Source organism: Tiliqua scincoides, chromosome 4 (genome assembly GCF_035046505.1).
Source record: "Tiliqua scincoides isolate rTilSci1 chromosome 4, rTilSci1.hap2, whole genome shotgun sequence".
NCBI classification, from domain to species: domain Eukaryota; kingdom Metazoa; phylum Chordata; class Lepidosauria; order Squamata; family Scincidae; genus Tiliqua; species Tiliqua scincoides.
In genome coordinates, this window is record NC_089824.1 from 220101039 (window position 1) to 220113067 (window position 12029).

A 12029-nucleotide genomic window follows, 5' to 3' on the forward strand; every position below is an offset into this window, starting at 1 on the left:
TTCCGTCCACGTCAGCCCGCAGCGCCGCCGCGCGCCTCCTCAAGAGCCCCCGCGTTGCTAGGCAGCGCTCGCTTCCGGTTTCCAGGCACACTTCCGGTGTCCTTTCCTCTGTGGGGGAGGGGCGGAGGCAGCCTCGGGTTGGGCGGGGGAACTCCTGGGCACGCTTACCTGGGAGGAAGCCCATTGAGCACAATGGGACTTACTTCTGAGTAGGCCTGCAGAGGCTTGGGCTGCAAACCCACCCACAGTTACCAGGGAGTAAGCCCATTGACTGCAGTGGGACTTGCTTCTGAGTAGGCCTGCAGACCCACCCACAGTTACCTGGGAGTAAGTCCATTGACTGCAGTGGGACTTGCTTCTGAGTAGGCCTGCAGACCCACCCACAGTTACCTGGGAGTAAGCGCATTGACTGCAGTGGGACTTGCTTCTGAGTAGACCTGCTTGGGCTGCAAACCCACCCACACTTACCTGGGAGTAAGGCCCTGTAACTAGAACAGGACGTGCTTCTGAGTAGACAGAGCCTAGGATTGGACTCTCCCAGCCAGGGGTGTCAAACATAAGGCAGGGGCCGGATGTGGCCTACAGAAACTTTTCATCAGCCCTGAGCAGTGCTGAAAGGGACCCCCACAAAAATTGGGCTCCCTGTATCTTGAAACATGGTACAGTTGTGCCTGTTTTCACTTCTGTCATTTGCAGCTGGTCCCATTTCTCCCAAGTGAGAAAAAGTGCTTATTTTTGTCAGGACCTGCTTACTGACATCACTTCCCGCCTAATGACATCACTTTACGGGCAGGAGGTCTGGTCTAGAGGGTAAAGCCTCCGTTTGCCTGAAGATAACATCCACAGGTCGCCAGTTTGAGGCCACCATCCAAGTGCCTCCTCCCTCCACCTCCCCCATGGTGTTTTGCAGGGAAGAGGGCACATACTTCAAAGCCCCACCACAAAAAGGCAGCACAGTAGTTCTAACTAACCCAAGGGTGTAAACTGTAGGGGCTGCAGGCCGAATGCATCCCCCAAAGCAATTTATCAGCCCCCATTGTAATTGGGCTCTCCCAGTATGATAATTGGGCCTTCTCATATCTTGAAACAGATTTGCACATTTTCTCTTCTGTTGTTTGCAGCTCATGCGTTTCTGTGTAAGAACAAAGTGCTTCTTTCTGGCCATCATCATCAACGATGTCACTTTCTGCTTAATGATGTCACCTCCAGGCCTCAGCAGGCAATGTGAACGCTAACTTTGGTCCTCTGAATGAAACAAGTTTGGCATCCTTCTTCTAACCCTTTCTCCTTCTACAGGCTGCTGGCCCATCACGGAGGCAGTGAGAAACTACCTCCTCCTCTGCCTCCACCTGTTCAAAAGCCGGGTAAGGCCTAGTTTTTATGGCTTCAGATGAAAAGAAAAAAAGGCTGTTGCCATTTATGTTAAAGAAAGATTGAGACCAAAAGAAATATATTCATTACAAGATGGATTGTTGGATTTTGAGATGTAAGAAGAAATAGTAAAATAATGCACGATAAAATGGGCACAAAATATAGACCATAATATCACAATAGATCAATGTGAACAGATCTGGAAGCATAATAAGAAACTTACTAGAATAGCAAATTTTATATTATAGATAAAGAAAACGATGTATACCTAGTTATTATTATTTTAATTGTAGCAAGGATTTTATGTGTTAGATATTGGAAGTATTTTAAAATACCAATGAAAAATGAATTAATAGCGAAAGTGATGAATGTGGTGGAGATGGACAGACTTTTGGAAATTTTGGATCAATAATGAAGGCCAATACAAATTGAGTAATGGAAAAACCTTTTATGCTTGGTTGAAAATGAAGTTCTAGAAATATATGATAGGGCATTTAGATTATTGTATTACATATATATTATATTTGATATGATATATCAGGGGTGCTCAAACTTTCAACTTTAGGGATGCTGGACCTTTAACAAGTGTATAGAAGAGAGAATTTCAGCATGTGCAGCTTGTCATCTGTGGGATGACCTGCTGCAACTCTCTCTTCTATACACTTGTTAAAGGTCCAGCATCCCTAAAGTTGAAAGTTTGAGCACCCCTGTGATATATGAATTATGGATGAAAAATGATATTGAGAGGTAAATTTAGAAGAGGAAATTGATTAAGATATGTAATGATTTATTAGTTTTAGTGATATACGATAGTGATGTATGATTTCCTGCACCCTTTGTTGTTGTTTTTTGTGTAGTGATGGTTTCTGTGTTGTGTGTTGTATATTTTTGTTTGTAGTTGTTTTTGGAAAATAAAAAATAATAATAAAAAAAAAAAAGCCAGGTCAGGCCAAGAAGATTGGCCTGAGGCTATTGAATCATCCCTGGATTTCCCCCTCCACACTGCTGCTCCACTGCTGCTGCCACTGCCCTGCTTCCCACAGTTGCCTTAAATGCATTCCCAAGGGCCCTGGCTCACCACGTAGCAGTGGTGGCAACAGGACTTCACTGCCTTAGGAGTTGGCTGGAAACATCTTATGTCCACAGATTGTGTCCTTCGCAAAGCGTGGACCCCACTAGGCTGCACCTGTGAACTATCCTGACCTCTACCATGATGATCTCACTCAGTGGCCTTGGGCAAGCCCCTCCAGTGCTACCTCAGTTTTCCCCAAATTTTATTTGGGAATAATAATACTTGCTGACTTTACAGGGTTCTTACAAGAACTGTGTCAAGGTAATATGCATAAAGCATTTTGCATGCTCAGAAAGTGACAAAAGAATATTAATATGTGATTATATTTCTCCCATCTTAGCACACCTGAACTGGCCATCTGAATACCTTCAAACCCATTTCAAAGTGTTGATAATGACTTTCAAAGTTCTAAATGGTCGGAGATCCTGTGTCCTGTAAGGAAACTTTCCAATTAAATATGCATTATGTTGAATTGGATAAATCAAGAACTGGATTGTGCTGAGGGTACAGCAATTCTTATATTCCACACTATGCTCCTGCCACTGCACATGGAGGCATTCATTCAAAATGAGGGTATAGGTAATTTGTGTCATTTTTCCTTAGCTCTATAATGCTGATGAAAGAGGGAAGGAGGGAAGGGCTATTTTAGCAATCACTGCTGAAGCATTTACCTGTGGCTGGTGGTTTTGGAGCTGTCAACACTTCCATGAGGCTGTGATTATGGTATTTACATTTAATACTGTATATGTATTGGAGTGTTGGAGGACACTCCAACTTTGCCATACAGCGTCGGCACAACACGGGAAGCAGCAGTTACCGGTTATAAGTCTTCGCTTGATTGGCATAGAGCGTGACACCAGGGGCTGCTTCCGATGGTGGGAGAGATCATTGCATCTCATTGGGCAGCTACCGCCCGCCTTAAGGTGGGCAGTCCCCAGCCAGTAAGGTGTTGAGAACTCGTGCAAGGAAAGCGCCCTACAGGTAGACCACAGCTGCGATACAAGGACATCTGCAAGAGGGATCTGAAGGCCTTAGGAGTGGACCTCAACAAGTGGGAAACCCTGGCCTCTGAGCGGCCCGCTTGGAGGCAGGCTGTGCAGCATGGCCTTTCCCAGTTTGAAGAGACACTTGGCCAACAGTCTGAGGCTAAGAGGCAAAGAAGGAAGGCCCATAGCCAGGGAGACAGACCAGGGACAGACTGCACTTGCTCCCAGTGTGGAAGGGATTGTCACTCCCAAATTGGCCTTTTCAGCCAAACTAGACGCTGTTCCAGAACCACCATTCAGAGCGCGATACCAGAGTCTTTCGAGACTGAAGGTTGCCAACATGATGACTGTATATGTCCATTTCCTGCTACAGCCAATACATGGGAGAGTCATCATGGGTTGGCCAGGCTGAGGACTTAGTCAAAGTCACATATCCATGGGAGGTTGACTTCTCAACCTGACCAGGTTGACTTTTGAACCATCAGTACCAATGGCAGTTGCAGTATCTCATATACCAGTGGTCGGGGAACAGGGGTAAATTACCCCAAATGGGGTAAAAGTGAAAATCTGGGGGTAATGAGGAGGTTGCGCGGTGAGCGGAAGGGAGCAGGCGATACACTCAGGCTGTATCCACAGCCTGCGTGTATCGCAGCCGCCCGCTCTCTCCGCTCTGTGCGGGAGACTGGAGCTGCCCGGCGCTGTAGTGATGATGTCATCACACAGCGCCGGGCCGTCAGTGTCTCCCGCCGAGCGGACAGAGCGGGAGGAAGAAGAAAAGCCGCGCCGACCGACGTGGGATCGAGGTAAGGTGAGTATTGTTTATTTATTTTTATTGGGGGCATCGTTGGGCTACCTATACTGGGGGGATCACCGGGCTACTAACTACCTATACTGGGGGGTCATCTGGCTACTGACTACCTATACTGGGGGGATCACCGGGCTACTAACTACCTATACTGGGGGGTCATCTGGCTACTGACTACCTATACTGGGGGGTCATCTGGCTTGCGAACAAGGATTTTCCACTCTTACGAACATAAAAACAAAGACAAGAAATCGATTGGACCCAGAAGACTGTATCCATATTGCTCTGACATCAAAATGTCCCAATATTGATGATCTCGTATCCAAGATGAAGCAACATCATTTCTCCAAAACCTGAAGTTTTCAAGTAAGTTGAAGCTTTCAAAGTAATTTTAAATACAGTATTTGAATTCAAAATGTTATTGGATGTATGATTTCCTTACTTTCAAATCAAGGGGGTAACGTCTGCGTTTATAAATTTTTTGGGGGGTAAGAGGTAAAAAAGTTCCCTGACCCCTGTCATATACCATCAGGGGACAGGCAGAAGTACCATGGGCATCCAGTGCAACATTTTGCCCCAAGGGCAACCTGTCACCAGCACTGCTGGTGAGTTTATTATATGACATTTAATTATAATATATATAATTATAATTATATATAATTAATTATATAATTAATCAATATAATTAATTATATTATATGACATGCTAAGAAGTTCCATTGGATTTAAGTAGACCTATTCCCAAATATATGTGCATAGTATTGCAACCCAGAGGTGAGCATGATGAAAAAGGAACAAACAGAGCATTGTCTTCTCAACAATGTTTGGGACACTGAAATCTCACACGTTCCTTACCCTCTTCAGGATCCTTCGAACCAAACCAAAACAACTTTGCTTGAGGTTTCATAATGTTAATTTACTCAGTTTTTATTGAATTGGTCATAAGTCCAGACAGCTAGTCTGATTAGAACGTATTTTATCAGAATTGCCAAATATTTTGCTTCCTGGTAGAGAATGTATAATGTGGGAGCTGATATATTCCAACATAAACAAGAAAAGGGTCTATCACCACACCTATTTCTTATTGCCCATATAAAGTTGCTTCTAGTGCAATACCTGTCAAAGTCAGCAAACACCATCTTTTTCAGTGGACGTGCACATGCTACAACTATCCCCTGACTGGTTAAACTCACAGCCTGATTATGACCCTCTTATCTGTATTCAGCTCACTTCAGATTTTTCAGGGCATGTTCACAAGAATGACTCAGCCTGAGCACAAAATCCACTTAATGTCTGTTGACTTCCCAGCTAAGCAGACAAAATATTGTTTTCTCTGCTTGCAGATGAAACAATAACGGGGAAAACCTTTGCCTGCCCTCTCCTTTCTTCCACTTGTTATGCCTCTCTTTGAACAGTAGGTGGCATCACTTGTTCAGGTCTCCTTTCTGCAGCTTGTGCAAATGTTCTTTAATTATATACAAGGCCTAATTCATTCATCTCAGTTTTACCTTCTGGCAAAAACCAAGAAACAAGGTTGCGGAACTAATGGGAACTGCTGGGTCACTGGGAAAAATAATCATGTGAATCATGGCTTTGGCTCAGATAATGATAGTGCTATCCTATACGTTTACTCTGGGTAGCAATAGCAAAGCAGTCACCTGAGCATTGAGCTTGCTGCCTGGAATGGCTCCGATAGCATGTGGGAGGGGTCAATTACAAGGCACATTGCAACACCTGAGGTGCTTACTGGTTTCCCCATCTAGCCATGCTACAGAGAGCACAGACTTTGCCATCTAGCCATCAAGCTTACAAGCTAACCACCCCAACCGCAAAATGCAACTTAATTTTCAGCAGAGAGTTGGCTTATGGAACAAAAAGTACAAGTTACTAAACTTTTTATAGGCTTTTTCTGATGTCTGAAGTAGAACCAGTGCCCCCTTTCCCTGCCCCATGGGCAAGCAGGGGACAGTTGGCATATCTTGCCATGAGAGAACAAGCACAAGTTCTTCTTTGAGCATCATAAAACATACAACAGGAAGAAGGAAGGACATGATTGATCAGAAAGCATTGAAGTATCAGCAGAAAATTTATGGAAGATCAGTCTGTTGGTAGCTATTAGCTACGCCACGGTCTCTGTCAATCCAGATGCTGGGGAGAAGCAAGAGGGGACCCATTTATACCCCATTTTAAAATAAAATGAGAGGACAAATATATGTGAATAAACATGGTTGTGATGTTTAGCAATCTTTTTAAGCAGCAGGCAGCTACCAGGAGAATTGGGGGTGGCATGAACCAATGTCTGAATTAGCAGTTGATTTGCTGTTACCAGCCACTGGCTAGATGGGACTTGTTAGCCTGGGAAGGCAGCTCATCTGAGAGAAGGAAAACTCTGATCCCAAACCTCCGCTGCCTTGTGGCTACATCCAGTTAAGGAAAAGGCTTCAGGAGTCAACCTCAAGGCAAAATCCAGAGCCGGAGTCCCTGAGGCAGTTCATGCCGGAAACAGTCACGTTCTGGCCGCTCCCGTGATGCTGCTGGAACCAACCATATTGGCCTCTGCCTTTCCATTGGACCATTTCAGCGACGTGGAGAGGGGGGATTTGCTGCATGGGAAACAGACTATCCTCCATATCTACTTTACCCAGGCTTCGCGCACTGGAGGGGACACTCTGTTCCAGTACCACCATTCAGAGTGCGATACCATAGTCTTCCGAGACTGAAGGATGCCAACAACATGTCTGTCGTGCAGAGTTCATTGCCAGAAGGCAACTGGGCTCATACCACAGCTGAAGAAGCTGCTGTATGCTCACATGCTATATTGTGTCTGTCTTCATCTTGCTGCAGACTCATAATTTATATTACATTTGTCTTCAACCAACATTTTAAGATAGGCTTGGTCAAGGTCTTAAAATCTTTGGTCCTTTGCTATTGAGCCCACAAGAGCAGTCTAGGTTAGAATTTAGAAATAGAATGAAAAAATGAAGCTAGAGCCACTGTTCAACTTCAAACCATAGCAGAACAAAGCAGGGTGAAATTGCATGCTGTTTGCCAATGCATGCAACAAAACCCTTTTGGCCATTTTTATTAAGCCAAAGCAGTTTCACAAGGGGACAGTTTGGAGTGGAAAACTGTCAGTGGGGAAGGTATTTTCCCCCTGCCTGCTGCTTTCCACAGCAATTCCTCCCCCACAAACATTGCAGTCACCTCCCACAGAATACCAGGCACACATTTACCCTCTCAAGCACATATCTTGAACCCCACTTGTGCAGGGAAAAATAGCAGGGAGGGTAAAAGGTTAAGCACCCAGCTGTCACTTCTTCTCAAACTGCCTTGCCCACACCGAAGCTGATGACCAGGGTTTCGTTAAAGGCATGTACCATGCATTTCTGTCCTTAACATCTTTGTTTACGTGCAAATCTTAAAGTATCTCCCTGATAATTTTTTGAATTTTCCTTCATCATTGATACAGAAATGGGGGAAGTGGGGAATGAACAATGGATTCAAAATGAAAGATGGGGGTACAAGTCATTGAGAGCCAGGATAGTGTAGCGCAGTGCAGTGGTTCTCAAACTGTTTAGCACCAGGACACACTTTTTAGAATGACAATCTGTCAGGACCCACCTGAAGTGATGTCATTAACTTGGAAGTAATGTCATGGCAAGAAGTGACATCGTCAAGCAGGAAATTTTTTTTAACACATCCCATACAACAAAACCAAATTAAATTGAGTAAGTAAAGTAAAGGTTTACAAGTAAAAAAAAAAAATTAAATTATTTCTTTTAAATACATTTTAAAACTCCCTAAACCTCCCAAGTAGTTACTGATCTTTAAAAAAAAATATTCCCCAAACATCCCAAAGGCTGCAGTCCTATCCACACATACCCTGGATTGAGGACCCAATCCTATCCAACTTTCCAGCACCAGGGCCACCACAAGGCAGCCCTAAGGTAAGGGAACAAATGTTCCCATACCTTGAGGGTGCCTCTGTGACTGCCTCCCCAACACAGGAAGCAGTGCATACCCCATTGGCACAGCAGCACTGGCACTGGAAAATTGGATAGGATTGGGCCCTAAGCCCCATTGACTATCATTGTTAAAAGCATATACATAGAAGCCTGTTAAAAGTACAGATCTGTAACATTTCCCCAGATGTAGTCACATATCATGATAGCACCAAGTCCATTAAAAATAAATTACACATTGAAATGAATGGGGACCCACCTGAAATTGGCTCATGACCCACCTAGTGGGTCCTGACCCACAGTTTGAGAAACACTGGTTTAGTGGCTGTAGAGATGAAGTTGGACCTGGAAGAGCTAGGTTCAAATCCACACTTAGCAATGAAACTTCTTGGGTGACTTCAGGCCAGTAACTATGTCTCAGCCTCATCTACCTCACAGGATTGTTGGAAGAACAAAAGAGGAACTATGTATACCACCCTGAGCTCCTTAGGGGAAGCATAGTATAAAATAAAGTCTTCCTCTTTGGGTTTTTCAAAAATTGACAGGTGCAGGATCAAACCACCTTCTGTCTTGAGCAAGCTAACCTCAGCCCCTCTCAAGGTTTCCTTTATTTCTACATACTTGGTCAAACCCTACAGTCCTCTATTATCTGTACTCAGATTTGTATTGCTCGGAGGTGGGACTATAACTCAGTGGAAGAGCACCTGTGAGGCATCTGCCCCACCTAGCTGCTATTCTGGCTGCCCAAGGACTTGTGGTGCCAGTGGGGATCACATCACTGCTGGGTGCCTCAGAGGCCTAGCAGGGATGGACACCCAGGGGTAGGGGTTAGGAGAGGGTGGTGCTTGGATGAGCTGAAGGTGCAGGGAGCCTCACCACAGCATGCAAGCAGCCCTTCCCCCTCCCCTTTGAAGCCATTCTGGGGGGGAGCAAAATTTAGGCTAATGGAATGGCTCCGAAGGAGAGGGGCTGCTTGCACACTTTGGTGAGGCTCCCTGCAAAACTTAGTGCTTTGCAGCCTTTCTAGCTATGCTACTGGCTGAAGGGTTTAAAAAGGAGATCAAGGCTGGAGGCAAGAGAGAGGTGAGGTGGCCATGATGGAAGAGGAAGGTGGAGCACCCAGGTAGGCCCAAGTGGGAGAAGAGAGGAGGTAGCCCAGGAAAAGCAAGGCCCAGAACCCTGAGTAGCAGGGCCCTTGAGAGAAATTTTATCAGGGGCTCCTTCCCTTCTCCAATGAATCATAATTTCATACAACTTATAATATAGAGAACTATGTGGGTTGACACAAAATATGAATGCCAGTCTTCACACACAATCTATGCAAAATTTTCTGAAATCCCAGGAATTTCTGGCTCCCTCCCCTTGGTGTTTGACCCTGAGCTATAATGTACCCCCTGCATCCACCCATGGGCCCTGCTGACTAGTCAGTTGGCCACCAAGGAACATCACCATGTCCAACCACCTAGATGTATCTCTGCTTCCCAGAAGGGGGTGGAGGGCTCAGAGCCCATTGCGCTTGGCATGCAGAAAGCCGCAGGCTCAGTGAATGTCAATCCCTGCTCTCTCCAGATAGGGCTGCCAAAATCCCCTCTCTGAAACCCTGGGGAGCCCCTGCCATTGTTGCTAATGACACTGAGGGCGCAATCCTAACCCCTTATGTCAGTGCTTTCCAGCACTGACATAAGGACAATGCAGCTCTGAGGGAAGGGAACAAACCTTCCCTTGCTTTGAGGAGGCCTCCGTGAGTACCATCCAACTGCAGGAAGCTGCACGTGTCCCATTGGCACTGCTATGCCAGTGCTGGAAAGCACTGACGTAAGGGGTTAGGATTGCGCCCTGAATCAGGTCTGGCAGCTTCCCATGTTCATAGATATTATTCCCTTGCTCCCGTGAGCAGCCTCCTTGGCTAACTGACCGTGATCATTGCTAGACCTCAATATTGTGGGTCTCCCAAGACTTTCATCAGTCTTGACTGGCTTTTGGAGGTGACCAGACAATTCCATATCTCAGCAGGATTATCTGGCACATGTTGCTGACGAGGAGAAATGATGCTTAGGTCCTTTGTCCCCATCCCCACTCCAACAGTGTTAATAGCACGGGAAAACCATCAGTTAGCAGCCATGTGTATTCTATGTAGCAATATTAATCTGATTTTTTTTTCTTTCTCTTCTGCCTACCCCACAAACGGGAAGAATCAGCAGGTGTACAATTGTTGGAAAAACACAAGACGGGCACATGACTGGGGTACCCTCTCTTTCTTTCGCACTCATTCTTTCTGTGTCTTCCCCTGTCTCTCTCATCTTCTTCTGAGTCCAACCTGCTTAGTTCAGCTACAACTTCCAGGGCAACTGGAAATCGTTGGGCTTCAGGAGAGACCAGTGTGTGGCCTCCACGTTCTTCATGTGCTTTCTGGCCAAAAACACAGCCATCTGCTGCTTTTCTTTGGAGGCGATGAACTTCCCAACCCTCCAGGGGAAGCTTACTTTATACCCCAGGCTAGATTTGTAGTCCTGCAGCTCCTTAAGGCACCACTCGTCATTTATTTTGTAGCGTTTGTAGTAAGCCTCCTCCTGTTTCGAGTTGGCGGCTTTCAGCCAGTCGTAGACAGCTTCCAAACTTTCGTGAGACATGATGTCTGGGTAGCGGTGTTCTAGCAACTGGATCAAGAGCTGGTTGGCTCTGTTGCACCTGAGGTTAGTGGTCTGGTCCTCCAGACCCAACGGACAGGTGGTGATGACCTCATCCTTGGTCCTCCGGATCAGCAACACAGGCCCATCGTATTTGCACAGCTGTTCGGCCACGTTGAGATTGAAGTGCTCCTTCACCGTCCTCACCACTAGCTTTTTCCAGCTTTTGGGCATGACATTCAGAGCCAAAGGGAGGAGGTCATCAAAAGTGGCATCTAGGACCAGAGCACCCAGCAGCGGGTAGTTCATGGCCACCCAAGTTGCTGAGTAGCCGCCCAAGGACCAGCCGTACATAATAATGTCTTGTATCCTAAATCCGAGGCGTTGCGTGGCGTACTGGATTACGACGTCCACTGCATTTGCATCGTTCTGTGGGTAGGGATGGCCTGTGCTCCCAGCGAAGCCAGGGTGGTTCCATCCCAGCACAGAATATCCAGTCCGCAGAGGTGTGAAAAGGCAGCCCCATTCATAGAAGCTCACGTTTCCCTCGCAGCAAACCACCAACTGGTTCCCTCTCTGCTCTGCTTGTCCGCTGTGCTTTTTTCTCCTGTCCACAAACATGGTATCAATCTTGTTTCCATCCCGAGCTACCAGCTTGGCCCGTTTCCCGTTGTACTCCCCCTGGAGGCGAGCCTGGCCCTTTGCCAGGATTGGTAACAGCGCTTGGTTCAGAAGGAACACAGAGCCGGGATAGAGCATCCAGCGACCTAAAGAATGAGCCATGACATAGCTGGCCACTTGGCTGGGCATTTGTTTAAGGCCCCTGAAGAAGTGCCACATGGAACCCTGATCTCTTTTGGGTTCCAGCGCTAATGTTGATGGGAGCAAATATGCTCCCGCAGCTGATTTGACGAGAATATGACGGCCGCCATGGCTTCTAACGTTGCCATTGTAGGCACAGACACTGCTGTTGCTGCCGGCCTCATCCCACCGAAATTCAATGGGCCAGTTACTGAATTCGAAGTTGTAACTGGCCATAAAATAAGTTTTAAATACATGGGCAAGAGCCTTTGGAAAACACAGGATGCACATGGAGAGAGACAGCAGCTGTCTTCGATGAGATGGATAAAAGAAAACAAAAAGAGACGGGCCCAGGAAAGCAGCCCCAGAGCAGATGCTGATGACGGCTTCAGAGCAGAAGTGGTG

At 46.2% G+C, this 12029-nt stretch overlaps 1 protein-coding gene across 1 annotated transcript; it reads right to left on the bottom strand.

Moving 5' to 3' along the window:
* Window positions 1-10526: 10526 nt before the first annotated feature.
* LOC136649213 (protein ABHD16B-like) lies at window positions 10527-11915 on the bottom strand. Its single transcript, XM_066625671.1, has one exon. It carries the CDS (start codon window positions 11913-11915, stop codon window positions 10527-10529), a length of 1389 nt encoding a protein of 462 aa, XP_066481768.1.
* Window positions 11916-12029: the final 114 nt, after the last annotated feature.